General features: G+C 44.7%; 1 protein-coding gene and 1 long non-coding RNA gene across 5 annotated transcripts in view; one reads left to right on the top strand and one right to left on the bottom strand.

Moving 5' to 3' along the window:
- Window positions 1–16,818, top strand: part of FIRRM (FIGNL1 interacting regulator of recombination and mitosis) — a 926,412-nt gene that overhangs the window by 757,606 nt on the left and 151,988 nt on the right. For all 4 annotated transcript variants that reach the window (XM_063940283.1, XM_063940285.1, XM_063940284.1 and 1 more), the window contains one exon: window positions 2,633–2,746. In XM_063940283.1, the coding sequence (XP_063796353.1) occupies window positions 2,633–2,746 (114 nt within the window). The remainder of the gene's footprint in view (window positions 1–2,632; window positions 2,747–16,818) is intronic.
- Window positions 1–16,818, bottom strand: part of LOC134957994 (uncharacterized) — a 250,730-nt gene that overhangs the window by 119,984 nt on the left and 113,928 nt on the right. The window lies entirely within an intron of this gene.

Below are 16,818 nucleotides of genomic sequence, written 5' to 3'. Positions count from 1 at the left end.
GGCAACCACATGGTTTTCCATTAACACACTCAATAGACATTATGGGCCAAATGTAATAGAGTGAGAATTTCAAAAAGTGAGAGATTTGGTAAGGTTTTGCAGGGGTTTTTGTTTTTTATTGCAATCATTTACACCGCAAGATCAACCTGGTTTTGCAGTGTAAATGATTGCCACTTTGAAAAAAAATGAAAAACTTTACCAAATCTATCACTTTCTGAAACTCTTACTCTATTACATTTGGCCCTATGCCTTTGATACCTTTGCCTCTCAGGACGCTGAATTCGGGCGAAGGATTCTCCTGTCCAATCAGGAGCGTCCACTCCACTAAATTGCTTTGGAACATCCCAATGTTGTCCTGTGGATAACCTGTGGACCCTGCCGGAGAATTATTTGTTATGGTAAAACTTACCGTTGATAACGTTATTTCTCCTAAGTCCACAGGGATCCCACCCTGACGCACCTGATTTGAGGATGCTTTCACTCACTAACCTCTTCCTTCTTGTACAGAAGGGTGTGCATGTGTGTTCTTCTCACCTGATTAGGGCTCTCTGATGCTCCTGCCTTGAGCTTTGGAAATACAACCGATTTGCCTGAGCCAGGAGGCGGGGATATATGGATGGGCCTATTGCATGCTGGGAGGTCAAAAGCTTTGACCGATTTGTGCAAATCCGCTGTCGCATCATCATATCCCAATGTTATCCTGTGGATACTGTGGACTTAGGAGAAATTACGTTATCAGCGGTAAGGTTTACCATAACCAATATTTTTTTGTGATCCAATTAACGTACCATTATATTTTTGGATTGTGGGAGGAAACCCATGCAAGTATGGGGAGAATATTCATACTCCACATAGAGCCATGATGGGAACTGAACCCATGACCTCAATGCTTTACGGCAGTAATGCTAACCATTGCACCATCCGTATATGAATAATACTATTATTTATGTGATTGCAGTTATGTATATGCACTAACAGCATGATCACTTATTTATTTCTCTCTCTCTCTCTCTCTCTCTCTATATATATATATATATATATATATATATATATATATATATTATAGAAGAAATATAAGACCTTTCTCGCGCTAATAATGTATAAAGCTACACTTTAGGGGAAGTACCCCCTGTTAGACGGGGTACACTAGTTATGAACAATAAAGGGAAGGTTTCCCCAGGGAGCTACTGATATTCTTTGGTATGTCAAAAAATTTCAATTGTACAATAAAACAGTCATAAGAAATACTTATTTATTTTATAAAATACAATAAAAAAAGCTGTATCGCAATGTGTCCAAAATGACAATAAATGATGTTTCATACAAATATATATGTTGGTAACAATTCATTTCAGTCACATATCGACATGATGATTCATCCTCCTTGAAGGAATGACAAAATCGCTGTCTCGACTGTCTCAAGGGTTGAGACAGCGATTTTGTCATTCCTTCAAGGAGGATGAATCATCATGTCGATATGTGACTGAAATGAATTGTTACCAACATATATATTTGTATGAAACATAATTTATTGTCATTTTGGACACATTGCGATACAGCTTTTTTTATTGTATTTTATAAAATAAATAAGTCTATTTCTTATGACTGTTTTATTGTACAATTGAACATTTTTGACATACCAAAGAATATCATTAGCTCCCTGGTGAAACCTTCCCTTTATTATATATATAATGTGTGTATTGTTAATTTTATTAAATAATTAATTTATATTTGTAAGCACATCTTATTGTGTTTTTTTTGGTATGCAATTCAGCAGCATCTAATGTACTGTTTAATATTGTCTGCTTTTTGTATAGATATTTGCCACCTCTCTATTCAGTAAGGCAGCTTCAGTGTGCATGACCAAAAGGGTAATTTAGTGATTGCCTTGAAGTGGGCACATTGACTATTTATTTTGTTTGCAGGCCCTAATTAGCCTGCTCTCAGGCTGAAGGCCTAAAGACCAGAAATGGGCCTTGTGGATTTAGCTCTCCCTTCCATCTCACATCCACACCGCCAGGACCCATATATCATCAAGTCTGTTTAGCAAAACAGATATTTCCTTGTGGGTTAAAATACATACAGATGTGTCCTCTTACATCTTTGATCCGTGGGTACCTTGTGACTGTAGCGCTGAGTGCCTTTTATTAGCGTTTTTCCCGCAAAAATGTGTCTTAGACGCAAATTAATGTAATGGGACGCACACGCAGCTACTGTTGATTAAAATGATATGCAGCATGCCCACATTCTGTTTGTGACTGCGACTATTTGCATACAAAATGCTATGCTATAGTGTTTTCAAGGAAAACAAAGTTGCATTTTGGATGCAAATAGAGACCAATTACGCACAGAATATAGGCATGCTGTGTATATCATTTTCATCATCAGAAGCTGCTCTTGCGTCATATTACATTACTTTGCGTCTAAGACGCATTTTCACGGAAAAACTCCAAAAAAAACCACGGGAAAAACTCATTGTCTATTGCCTTATTGATGCGGGTAATAAATTCCTTGCTTTAAAGTGAAGAAGCCTGGTGAGTGCTCTATTATTTTCTCTATATTAGTGTGTGTTTTATATATATATATATATATATATATATGTATATAATAGATATTATGTTCATTATTTAAGGTTGTATCCTTGATTTCATCCGTGTGTCAAGGGAATTCCCCATCTCATGTGAAGTTGGCAGCCTTGGACTTCTTGTCGCTACTTGGAAAGATTATTATCCCTAATGAAGCTCAGGTAGGTTTTCCAACATATAACCCGAAAAAATAACTGAATGTGGTGAAATCTTGTTCAAATTGTTGTGGTTATCCTAACCCAGTGGTTCCCAAACTAATTGAACTACAGCATCCTAGACTATCAGCATTTTTTTTATAGTTCCACTAGGATAAAAAAAATATATATATTTTTTTGGGGATAAATTTGGAAAACAAATATTAAATTACGTAAATTGTGCCTACCTTTCACCTTACAGTCAGTTATGCGGTAGTTCACGGTTTAGCATCTGTTTGTCCATGTATTTTATGATAGGCAAAAGCAGTGTTGGAGGATGCCTATCACTTTGACCATAGATAAGTTGATTTGGTCATGGTCCGCCAACCTGAGGCACTACTACAAGAGCATTGCGGCACCCCAGAGTACCTAGGCACACAGTTTGGTAATCACTGTCCTAACCGTTTTTCCAAATTTTATTTCTTGTTTAACTTTTATGTAAGGACACATCACACATAAGAGACAGAAGAATTTTTGACAGCTACACTCAAAGTATCTCAAATGTTACTGTTTTTTCCCTCCTTCCTATAGGAACACTTATTCATATAAGTGGCACAAGGAGCCTGTGAACTTTAAAATAGAACCTATGCAGCCCAGGCTTCTCATTTTCTATACCACCAATAGCTGAACCGTACTTCAGTTTTCATGTGCCCAATGGAGTCGGGCTTGTTTGCTATTTTATTTTTATTTTTTTAATGGATTATCCTTTCTGTTTACATTTCTTGAATTCGCGTAGCAGATGGGGTGGCCTACCTCTTCTTCTTTTTTTTTCTTTTTTTTTTAATGCCCCAAACATCATCAGTCTATCTAGTTCGGTATTATGCATCGGTGACTATTTACCGATACTGCCGGGAAACTGTGACTTCCCCCTCTCTATACGTCGGTTACGTTGGTAGACTGTATATAGAGAAAGATGTACAGTAAACTATCTATAATATAAGCAATCTAATGTTATTCTGTTAGATGGTTACATGTTGGTACGGATTCTAGAAACGCATTAGAGTCATTTCCTTTTAGTAGTGTGGTGGTGATGTGGTAGTGTTTAAACTTGAATTTCAAAAGAAATTATCACTTTTTCTCATACGTCCTAGAGGATGCTGGGGACCCCAAAAGGACCATGGGGTATAGACTGATCCGCAGGAGCTTGGGCACACTATAAAGACTTAAACTGGGTGTGAATGGCTCCTCCCTCTATGCCCCTCCTCCAGACCTCAGTTAGACTTTGTGCCCAGGAGTGAAGGGACACACACTAGGGGAGCTCTACTGAGTTTCTCTAAAATACTTTATGTTTAGGTTTTTTATTTTCAGGGAGACCTGCTGGCTACAGGCTCCCTGCAGCGTGGGAGTGAGTGGAGAGAAGCAGGACCTACTTCTTCTTAGTTAAGGGCTCTGCCCCTCAGGCTGCTGGACACCATTAGCTCCAGAGGGTTCGATCACTTGGTGTGCCTAGCTGCTTGTTCCCGAAGCTGCGCCGTCGCCCCCCTCACAGAAGCCAGAAGACAGAAGCCGGGTGAGTACTAGAAGAACAGAATACTTCAGTGACGGCAGAAGACTTCAGTAACGGAGGTAACATGCGGCGGTCGTGCTACGCTCCATGCTCCCACACAGCAACGCACGCACAGGGTGCAGGGCGCTGGGGGGGGGGCGCCCTGGGCGGCAATGTTACTGAGGCTTTTTTACACATAATAGGCTGGCTTGTCTGGATATTCGGGGCCCGGGCACCGTGGCCGCTACCCCCGCCAGCATGTCGCAGCGGTCCCGCTGCGCTCCGATGCTCCCACACACCAATGGCTGGTATCTGGTACAGGGCACAGGGGGGGAGCACCCTGGGCAGAATGTTTACATTGGTTTTACAATCCCAGAGACCATATACAGTGGGTAACCACTGTATATGCTCCCCTACCTGCATAAAAACGTTTTTAACATAGTGGGCTACCACGCGCCGATAAGGGGCGGGGCTTAGCCCTCACAGCAAGAGACGGCGCCATTTTATGCAATGTCCCTGCCAAAATCTGTGTATAGCACAAACAAGGGGGGGGGGCACATTTTGTTAGTGTTGTGTAGGAATGTATAACACTATTTAATTGGAAATGGGCATGTACTCATGGTTGTGTTTACTCTCTGTGTGCTCCCTGTCAGATATACACTTGTGTCGACATGTGTGAATGTTCTGTCACTAACGCCTCATTGTCGGCATCGCCGACGCCTGTTTGGTACTTGATACAGAGTCAACAGGTCGGTTGTGTTATACTTGTTCATAGTAACACGGTATGGGAGACACAGTAGTTGGTGGGTGACCCTGTCTGCACCACCTGTTATTACCGGGTGTAAATTGACATGCTGTAACTGACTTATACCTGTATATAAATTTATATGTATTTATATGGTTCGGTTCAGGGAGTCTGGGGCTCGAGCACAGACATGATTATATTTGTGGGGGAATGTTATTAAAATTATCTATGTATAACTCCCTCGGACCCCTCGGGGTCGCAAGTATGTTATTTGCCTGGTTACTACTCCCTGCTGTCGACAATTACTAAGTTTTCTGTCGACTATATTGTTTCCTGGTAGAGCCACAACTGCGGATTCAGTACATGGTCATACACATTCAGAACACATTAATGTCACTTGGGTCCCGAAGTTTCCGGACAATCCGCTTTTATATATATATATATATTATATGTATATATTGGTACGATATGTGTGTTTATGTGTATTGCAATATGTACTGTATATTCATCTTATGATTATAATGAATGCTAAAGTAATAGTATTCTTTCTCATGTGCTGGTCGCTCTGTTGATAAAGCTCTAGGTCGGCCGTGACGAGTGGGTCTCCCGCCCTCTCAAGGAGTCCGAATGTTTATTCTTTTCCTGCGGCGGAGAAGATACTGTGAAAGTCAACTCCTGGTCGACACTGCGTCCTGTCATAAAGGATCGGATACAGGAAGCTAAGTGAAATTTTATTTCTATTCTTTGGATTTATTTACATTACATGCACATGAGGGAGTGTTTATATTCAGGACATCCGATGAAATTATCCTGCAGAGACAGGGGATTTGCCTTATGTTGGGTTGTCTCTATAAATCGCGGCAGGCTACAGTGCGTATACAGGAGGTAGCCGGGGAAATACGGTGGCTGACTCCGAGTGATACTGGAGTTTTTTCCCTGGGTCGGTGTACCGCTGTTTGGGGATGCCTTACTTCAGTCAATCTCAGCGAATGCTGCTGATAAATCTAACTTGGTGGGTTAGATTCCCTCACAACGGTTGGTGATGCATTCTTCTGTGGGATGCAGTCGATTTAACTAGTTTGATGCCGTTCTATTTTAATTTTCTGTGCAGATGGAGTGTGAAAAGGTAAGTGTTCTGCAGCCTTGTTAGTTCGCGGAAGTCGTTTTCTGTTTCTCACACATCCACCACATGGTGCTGAGTCTATCTGCCTGGACCCCACTCCGGTGGGGACTAGTCTACTACCTTTCAGTTGGTCCGGGATTAGACCAGGACCCGCGAGTTAATTGTAGAATCCAGAGGGGAAATGTCTGGAGTTACAGATGTTTCCCCTCACTATTTCCTAATAGATCTTACAGTTTCCCCTCTGGAAGGGGAGGTAATACGCGACGCCATATCAGAGGTGCGTCAGGTTCAGGGCCTTGTTCTCCTGTCCCGGTTATATAAAAAAAAAAAAGGTTTACGTGCGTTGTTTTGCGCAGTCAGATTACCTGGAGGGATAGCCAGGATGGTCTTTGCCAGTTCACTGGAGTGATGGTAGTATGATGGTTTTCTTTCAGTAGTAAGAGCCATTGTTATTCTGTAATGAGAGGTTCGCCTGATTGAGGCGAGGTCAAGTAACAAGTGATACAAATCATTGTTTCTTTCTCTGACTGTTCTTCAACACAGGGAAGGGCTGTTGTTCCCTACGACGCAGATGTCGGAGGTGGTATCAGGGTAGATGCTGAACGGTTGAGGTTCTGTGTTTTCCTGTGGAAAGAGGTCTGAGGATCCTGAGTCGGATCAGATTTGCAGTGCCAATCCCTCTATATGTTCCGTTGATGAAGAAGTTGAGGGCGGCCTAAGAAGCCTTTTCGGTGCGCAGGTCAAATGCCAGAAGTGGTTTTCATGGGACCTGTTGGGAATGTGGTCCGGGTCTCAATGGCACATACACCAGAGTATAATTCTAATGGCCAAGATATCGCTCCTGTGGCGTCTGCTCAGTTCTCACCTCCTAGAGGGACGAAGGTTCGGGGTCCAGGATTAGATCCTGGTGTCCATGTATGCGGATCTCCGAGGCTGGGGAGCAGTCCTTGCATGGGAAGTATTTCCAGAGGAAAAGGTCAAGCTGCGAAGCTGGTCTACAATGAGCTTTCTTGAAGTAAGAGCTATTTTCAGCGATCATATCCTTTGTGATCTGCCCGGGTCCATTCTGTCAGACGACTTGACAGCGGTGGCGTAAGTAAGCCGCTAGGGCGGAACAAGGAGCAAAGCGGCAATGTCAGAAGCTGAAATTGTTTTTTGCTAGGGGGAAAGACTGGTAAACGTTATATTAGCAGTCTTAGTTCCGGACGTAAACGACGGAAAAATAGATTTCCTCTGCAGACCCGCTCTCCATCCGGGAGAAATACTGTCGTCATCGAGAAGTTTTACCGAAGTGACAAGTCTTTGAGGAGTGCCTCCATTGGGCATATTGGCGTCTCGCCTCAACGAGAGACCTTAGGAATATGGTTCCAGGTCAAGGGACACTCAAACTATAGCAGTGGACGCCCTCGTGACACCGTGGGAGTTTTCAGTCGGTCTATGTGTCCCCTCCCCTTTCACTCTGCTGAAGGTGATAAATGTAAGGAGAACAGAGGTTCTGGTGATCCTCATTTTTCCGGTCTAACCAAGGAGGGCTTGGTATCCAGTTCTTCAGGATTTATTCATAGAAGATCCCTGGCCTCTTCCTCTACGGGAGGAACTGTTACAGCAAGATCCGGGTGTGTATCAGGACTTACCGCGGCTGCATTTGACGGCGGGGCGGTTGAACGCCGTATCCTACTCCGATCGGGTATTCCCAGTAAGATCATTTCCGCACTTCTTGAGGCTTAAAAAATGAAGTAACGGCGAAGCCTTAACACCGTATTTGGTGTAAATATGTGTCTTGGTGTAAATCTAAGATACTTCCTACGGTGGATTTTCAGCTGAGTCGCTCTTCTCCATTCTTTGCAAGCAGGGGTGGATGCAGGCCTACAGTTAGGCTCCGTTTCAGGGCAGTTTTGGCCTTGTAAATTTTCTTTAAAAAAAAAAGTTGGTCACCTTCCGGAAGTTCACGCTTTCGTGAAAGGAGTACTACACATCCAACCTCTATTTGTGCCCCATTGGCACAGTGGGCTCTTGATGTGGTGTTGCGTTTTTTGGGTCTCATTGATTGGGACCTTTATTAAAGGTTGGGTTAAAATTTTTCTCTTGGGGAGTGGTCATGCTTTTGCTTTTTGGGCAACCGCAAGGCGGTTGTCGGAAGTAGCGGCTTTGTTTCACAAGAGCCCCTGTTTGATCTTCCAAGTGGATAGAATGGAGAACTCGGTTAGTAGTTATGCCGAAACGGGTTTTCGGGGTTTATCAAAAACCTGCCTGGTTTGATGCCTGTGGTAACTTCAGCATTGGCTGATTCAGTCTCTCTCGAGGTAGTCAGGGCTTTGAAGCTTTATGTCGCCAATTAGGCTCAGTTTGGGAAAACAGAGGCTCTGTTTGTCCGGTATGCTCTCAGCGTGCTTGGGGCGCCTGCGTCTCTGCAGTCTGTTACACACTGGATCTGTGATACGATTCGGTGTGCTAGTGCTACGGCTGGATTGCAGTTGCCTGAGTAAGGGGAGACCCATTCTACTAGGAAGATGGGTTATTCTTGGGCGGATGCCCGAGGTGTCTCGGCGGGTTAACTTTGCCGAGCGGCTACTGGGTCGGGTTTCAAACATTTTTGCTAAGCTCTACAAGTTTGATACTCTGGATGATGGGGACCTCATGTTTGCTCAATCGGTTCTGCAGAGTCGTCCGCACTTTCCCGCCCGTTCTGGAGCTTTGGTATAGACCCCATGGTCCTTTTGGAGTCCCCAGCATCCTCTAGGACGTATGAGAAAATAGGATTTTAGTACCTACCGGTAAATCCTTTTCTCCTAGTCCGTAGAGGATGCTGGGCGCCTGTCCCAGTGCGTACTGTGTCTGCAGTTATTGATTTTGGTTGCACTTTGTGGGTTTTTTCTCTGTCAGGCTATCGCTGACGTTGTTCATGCCATGGCATGTGGTTTTTTATTGTTGGTAGGCTGACACACAGGTTGTGTTACATATTCTCTCAGCATATGGCTGTATGGTTTTCATACCGTGGGCTGGTTTTCTGTAGAAGGCCATGTCTTGCTGTATGTTCGTGGTGTGAGCTGGTATAACACTCACTGTGTTTTCATTATAAATTCTTTCCTCGAAATGTCCGTCTCTCCTGGGCACAGTTTTCTAACTGAGGTCTGGAGGAGGGGCATAGAGGGAGGAGCCAGTTCACACCCACTTTAAGTCTTTATAGTGTGCCCAAGCTCCTGCGGATCCGTCTATACCCCATGGTCCTTTTGGAGTCCCCAGCATCCTCTACGGACTAGGAGAAAAGGATTTACCGGTAGGTACTAAAATCCTATTTTTTCCAGTAATAAAGTTCCTTTATACCCTTATTAGCCCAGGCTGAGAATTCCGAGCTGGTTATGGATTTGGGGAGGAATACCATGCGATATAGATAGATAGATCTATCTATATATTATATATCGTATATCATATTAATTAAAGACTCCCCTAATAACACTTCAAACTGTAGTTTGAATTCAGGGAATGTTAATATTGCATTAATTTGTTAAGCTGACTAGCCCCTTCACGGACATTCCCTATTGGTCAGTCCCTACACTCACCTTTAAAAACATGAGCATTGCTCTCGGGCATCTTTTGGATTTTAAATGCACAGTATGCTTCTGTCATGGGTTTAGGGCCTTTCTCACTCCTTTCAATAGACAGAATCATACTTAAGCATATCTGTTAATGAACACCTGGGGAATTTCTGAACATTTGACTTACATATGGAAAATAGGGGTGCAAGAAATGTGTGACCACAAAAAATTTACATAAACAGTAGGCTTTAATCCAAAGCACTCCTACATCTGCGGTGCCAATGGAATTGTGATCACACCATTTAAAGGAAAAAAAATAAAAATACGAATTTAGCACTCACCTAATAACACTTCAAACTAATTCATCTGAATTCAGGAAATATAAGTTTCAAAATATCGCAATACTTTGTTAAGCTGGCCAGCCCCTTCTTGGCCATTCCCTTTTGGTCCGTCCCTACACTGAGTTTCAAAAACGTGAGCATTGCTTTCAGGCATCTTGTGGATTTTAAATACACAGTATGCTTCCATTATTGTTTTAGTGTCTGTCCCGCTTAAAGATATATATATATATATATATATATAACTGCTGGCAATAAGGACGGCACTTGAAGACTTTTAAAAGGGGTGAAACCAAAATGTGCTATTTATTCAACGTTTCGGGGTCGCAGCCCCTTCGTCAGGATGCTTAACAGTGATACAAACAGTGTTTAAATACCTGTACAAAAAGGAGGTCCACACCGCCGCCTCTGTCCGCGCTGCCCGGGTCCCGGTGCTGACGTCACTCCGCCCACAGGATATGACGCGACTCCGGCCCGTCCGGCTGGCGTGGTGAGGCTAGGACAGAGGTAACCAGGGAAACCATCAAACACTGCCGCGACCAACCAATCCGGTCACAGCCTATTGTAAACAGTGATGACAATCAATATTAAAGTGACCTGTGCATAACATCAACTAGCCCGCCATTATTGTCCCCTAAATTACCAACGATTATTGATAAAATGTGAATTCATGCATGGATAAAATATCGATCATACCTAATTAATACCCAGTACCTGATGAATACAACCAGCCGGTGCCATACAAAATGAACCTATTGTTAGTATAATACATGTAAATCCTATTGCTAAAACAACCACAAGTCATTATCACATAAACAATTCTGTATTATTCCCAATAGTTACTAACAGTGATTGTATCCTGCAATACTTTAACAAGTCGATGGTATCTACAAAAAGCATCTTAAGTTGAGGGCTTCATTTAATCCCTTGGGGAATTGTGTATTTAAAATGAAAATCCATTTTGCTTCTACCTGTAGAAGTTTCTTGAACCTATCACCCCCACGTATGGAGAATGGTACATGATCAATTATTTTATAGCGTAACGTCGCCATCCCGTGCTTCGCTAGCACGAAGTGACGCGCCACCGGTTGGTCACTATTACCTGATTTGATGGCTTCTCGTATGGCATACCGATGTTGTGCCATCCTCGTTTTGAAGGCACACTCGGTTTTGCCCACGTACGTCAGTCCACATGGGCACGTCCGTAAATAGATGACAAATTTAGAGTCACATGATAAGGGATAGCTTATAAAATACTTCTTCCCCGTATGAGGGTGTTATCAGATTTAGAGAAAGGGGGTACCCGCTGGATCTCCTGGAACAAGCTAAGTGCAAAGCACTAAGAGTCACACGCCAGCAGCTGTTAAAATCTAGTGAACAAAAACAGCTAAAGGGTAGCCTCACCACGCCAGCCGGACGGGCCGGAGTCGCGTCATATCCTGTGGGCGGAGTGACGTCAGCACCGGGACCCGGGCAGCGCGGACGGAGGCGGCGGTGTGGACCTCCTCTTTGTACAGGTATTTAAACACTGTTTGTATCACTGTTAAGCATCCTGACGAAGGGGCTGCGACCCCGAAACGTTGAATAAATAGCACATTTTGGTTTCACCACTTTTAAAAGTCTTTATTGCCAGCAGTTGTATGTGGGACGCAGTTCCAGGAGGAAAGGCACGGGAGCAGTTTCTATATACGCTGGGGAGCGTGAGGAGTGCCGGGTCATTTTGGACTGTATATATGTATATATATATTTTTTTTTCTCTTACATCCTAGAGGATGCTGGGGTCCACATTAGCACCATGGGGTATAGACGAGTCCCTTGGGAGCCATGGGCACTTTAAGAGTTTAATATCGTGGGCTGGCTCCTCCCTCTATGCCCCTCCTACCAGACTCGGTTTAAAAAATGTGCCCGGGGGAGCCAGTCACAGCTAGGGGAGCTCCTAGGAGTTCGTTTAGTTTTATTATTTTATTAAAGTGTTAGGCACAGGGAGGCTAGCGGCAACAGTCTCCCTGCTTCGTGGGACTCGGAGGGGGGCTGTAGGATCCAACCCTCTGAGGTTAATGGCCCCTATCTCCGCTGACAGGACACTGAGCTCCTGAGGGTGTCGATTGCAAGCCCCCGAGGCGACCGCTCGCTCCCGCAGCACTGCCGCCACCCCATAACAGAGCCAGAAGACGTCAATGGTGAGTAGGACGCCGGCGCCCCGACAAGCAGGGAGCCGGTGAGAATGGCGGCATCAGGGTGGGAGCGCAGCGCTGATGCTGCGCTCCGGAGGGCTCAGAGGTACTGTTGTGCAGCGCTGTGAGGGGCGCCCTGGGCCAGCGCAATACCCTTACACTGGTCACAGAAGCTATTAGGGACACTGTACTGCTGCTAGCAACCATTACCTCAAGCCAGTATAATCTCTAGAAGTGCGGGAAGATGCACCATTTTAGGGGGTGGAGCTTCTCAGAGCGGATCCAGCACTCATCAGCGCCATTTTCTCCCTGCAGATCACATAGCAGAGATGCTGACAGGGAGTGCTGACCCCCCACATAAATCCAGGTATCCTGTGCGGTACCAGTGGGTTATAGAAGGGGGAGAGTGTTTACTTGCATTACTGTATATTAAGGCTACTCCGTCAGCGCCAAGCTTTTATTCTATAACTGCCTACTGGGGTGCTGTGTGTGCTGGCTCCTTAACTCTGTGTCTCTCTGAAGGTACTTGGGGAAAACTGTGTCTGACATTTTCCTGTGTGTGTGTGTGTGTATGTGTGTGTGTTATATATCTCACATTACTTTGTCTGGGGACTCTGTATCTTGTGCTGCAGAGCATGTATCTTCTCCAGAAGAGTTTATTCCATGTACACAGGAATGCAATATACTATCTCAGCCATCTGAATCCGAACCCCAGTGGGTGGCTTCTATTAAGGGGATGATATCCCAGATTTCATCTAGGATTGCTCATTATGAGACTGAAAAGTTTTGAAAAAATCTAGAGGTTTTGTCGTATTCTGCTCCCACTACTTCCTCAAACTCCCCTGGCATATGCCCAAAAAAGCGTGCTCTTGCCCAGATAATGCAAGTCGACACAGATACCGACTCTAATTCGGGAGACAGCGATGGGGATATACTGGGGGGGAGGCATCCCTTGCTATGAGGGTGCAACTCATGATTGAGGCCATTCAGGATGTTTTACACAAGGTACCTGAACAGGTTGAGGATGCTTACTTTACAGACAAAAGAAAACCTCCCTTACCTTCCCTGCGTCTAAGGAATTAAACGCATTATTTGAAAAATCTTGGGAAAAACCCCTGGAAAAAATTCCAGATCCCAAAAAGGATAGGAAAAAGTGGGAAAAGCCACCTATAGTAGACGCTTCTGTATCTAGAGTGTCTAAAAAGGTGGTTTTAATTGGACCTGGGTCTACCGCGTTAAAAGAGGCGGCAGACCGCAAGATTGAGACTACGCTCAAATACATATACACTGCTTCAGGTGTGGTGATAAGGCCCACTATTGCTTGTGCACGGATTTCTAAAGCCATAGTAAAGTGGTCAGGCACATTACTAGAGGATGTAGATACTATGGATAGACGTGACATTGAAATGTTCTTACATCACATACAGGATTCTGCAGGTTTCATGGTGGAGGCCATGAAGGACCTTGGTCATCTGAATGCAAGGACATCTTCCATGGCTGTCTCGGCACACAGAGGACTCTGGCTGCGCCAATGGTCTGCATATGCGGAACCCAAGAAGAGTATGGAGAACCTACCCTTCACAGGTCAGACTCCGTTTGGGGAAGCTTTGGATGCATGGATTTCCACGGCAACCGCGGGTAAGTCAACCTTTCTTCCCTCAGCCACTCTTCCGATGAGGAAATCTTATCCTACATCTACAATGCAGTCCTTTTGGACCGCAAAGGTTAAAAAGTCCAAGCCCCTTTCCACTTTCTTCAGAGGTGGTCGGGGAAAATCCAGGAAACCTGCACCAACAGGTTCGCAGGAACAGAAGCCTGGTTCTGTTTCCTCAAAATCCTCAGCATGACTGTGGACCTCCCAGCCTGGAGATCGGGCAGGTGGGAGCTCGTCTAAAAAAATTTCAGTCAGGTCTGGGCGTCATCAGGCCTGGACCCCTGGGTACAAGATATTGTGTCCCAGGGGGTACAGACTGGAGTCTCAAGAACTCCCACCTCACAGATTTTTCAAATCAGGCTTACCAGCTTTGCTGACAGAAAGGGCTGTCCTAAAGGAAGCCATTCAAAATTGGAAAAGGCAAATGTAATTGTTCCAGTTCCACCTCATCTGGAAAACAAGGGTTACTACTCAAACCTCTTTGTGGTACTGAAACCGGACAGTTCGGTCAGACCAATATTGAACCTGAAATCTTTAAATCCCTAGTTGAGAGAATTCAAGTTCAAGATGGAGTCTTGGTTATTCCTACCCTGATATAGGCTAGGAAAGGAGTAACGCCTAAACATTACCATTTCATTTGGAAAAAGTATGTGTCTTGGTGTGAATCCAAGAAGTTTCCTACGGTGGAGTTTCAACTTGGGTGGTTTCTCCTTTTCCTGCAAGCAGGTGTGTATGTGGGCCTACGTTTGGTCTCCATAAAGGTCCAGATTTTGGCCTTGTCCATTTTCTTCCAGAAACAATTGGCTTCCCTCCCTGAGGTTCAGACTTTTTTGAAAGGGGTCCTGCACATCCAAGCTCCCTTTGTGCCTCCTACGGCACCTTGGAATCGTAACGTGGTGTTGCAGTTCCTGTAATCTGATTGGTTCGAGCCTTTACAGGAGGTTGAGTTCAAGTTTCTCACTTGGAAGGCAGTCACACTGTTGACATTAGCATCTGCTAGACGTGTGTCTGAATTGGGGGCTTTGTCCTGCAAAAGCCCCTACTTAATTTTCCATGAAGATAGAGCTGAGCTCAGGACATGTCAGCAGTTTCTTCCAAAGGTTGTGTTGACTTTTCATATCAACCAACCTATTGTGGTGCCAGTGGCTACTGACTCCTCAATTACCTCAAAGTCCTTGGATGTTGTAAGGGCTTTGAAGATTTATTTGAAGAGAACTTCTCATCACAGAAAGTCGGACTCTCTCTTTGTCCTTTATGATCCCAACAAGTTTGGGTATCCTGCTTCTAAGCAGACGATTTCTCGCTGGATCAGGTTCACTATCCAGCATGCTTATTCTACGGCGGGATTGCCGTGTCCAAAATCTGTTAAAGGGCCACTCTACTCGTAAGGTGGGTTCTTCCTGGGCAGCTGCCCGGGGTGCCTCAGCTTTACAGCTTTGCCGAGTGGCTACTTGGTCAGGGTCGAACACGTTTGCAAAGTTTTACAAGTTCGATACTTTGGCCTCTGAGGACCTAAAGTTTGGTCAATCGGTTCTGCAGGAGCCTCCGCGCTCTCCCTCCCGTACTGGGAGCTTTGGTACATCCCCATGGTACTAACGTGGACCCCAGCATCCTCTAGGACGTAAGAGAAAATAGGATTTTTATTACCTGCCGGTAAATCCTTTTCTCGTAGTCCGTAGAGGATGCTGGCCGCCCGCCCAGCGCTTCGTTCTCCTGCAGTTAATACTTGGTTCGGTACTACCTTGTTACTTGGTTAAGTACTGCATTGTTACTTGGTTAAGTACTGTTGTTCAGCTGTTGCTGACCTGTTCGAGCTACTGTAGTTAGCTTGGTTTGCCTTGTTATACGTGAGCTGGTGTTAATCTCACCACTATCTGTGTATTTCTTTTTCTCGAAGTATGTCCGTTTCCTCGGGCACAGTTTCTAGACTGAGTCTGGTAGGAGGGGCATAGAGGGAGGAGCCAGCCCTCACTATTAAACTCTTAAAGTGCCCATGGCTCCCAAGGTACCCGTCTATACCCCATGGTACTAATGTGGACCCCAGCATCCTCTACGGACTGAGAAAAGGATTTACCAGTAGGTAATTAATATCCTATTTTTTATATATATATATATATATATATATATATATATATATATATATATAATATCTCTGCGGAGATCCTGCACTCGCATCAACACAAAGTAACAACCAAGGGGTGCTCCCAGTGGTCAACCTCCTGTCCGTGGTGGTGCCACATAAATATGTGCAGTGTCCACTCAAGTGGTGGTGCACTCTCCAAAGAAGACGTCTTCTATACAGGTCAATAAGATAAAAGTTTAATTCAGTCAAACTTCAGGCTTGTAGGAGTCAACGTTTTGATCTTTTATCAAGACCAGCCTATATGGCAACATATTTAAAGGTACATCCATAGAATAAAAGTATCAATGGCAGGCTCACAAGATAACAACACGGATTTAAGAGCTCACTCTCTAATCCTGTTTCAGTAAATCAACCAAGAGCGATATGTCAGCAAATGCAGCACAACAGGTTAACAAGTTGAAAATTCCAAAGTACTCAGGTGTGTAAACCTCAGGACCAGAATGGAACGGGTGGTAGTCATGTGACCGCCGGTCGGCTGACCGACAGTCACATGACCTCCTCCGTGAGCCCGACGGCTCACTATCCCGATGGTCGGCATGCCGACCAACAGGGACTATTTCCACTCGTGGGTGTCCATGACACCCATAGAGTGGGAATAGAACCCGTGGCGAGCGCAGCGAGCCCGCAAGGGGCTTGCTGGACTCGCCCCTCCCCGCCGGGATCCCGGCGTCGGTATGCTGCCGGGATCCCGGCGTCGGTAAGGTGACCGGCGGTCAGGAGACCGCCGGTCACCCGTACTACACCCGAATGGAACCATCCTGAAGTTTGACTGAATTAAACTTTTATCTTATTGAGCTGTATTGAAGACATCTTTGGATAGTGCACCCTCACTTGAGTGGA

Source organism: Pseudophryne corroboree, chromosome 9 (assembly GCF_028390025.1).
Source record: "Pseudophryne corroboree isolate aPseCor3 chromosome 9, aPseCor3.hap2, whole genome shotgun sequence".
NCBI lineage: Eukaryota > Metazoa > Chordata > Amphibia > Anura > Myobatrachidae > Pseudophryne > Pseudophryne corroboree.
This window is presented reverse-complemented; position numbering and strand designations above follow the sequence as displayed.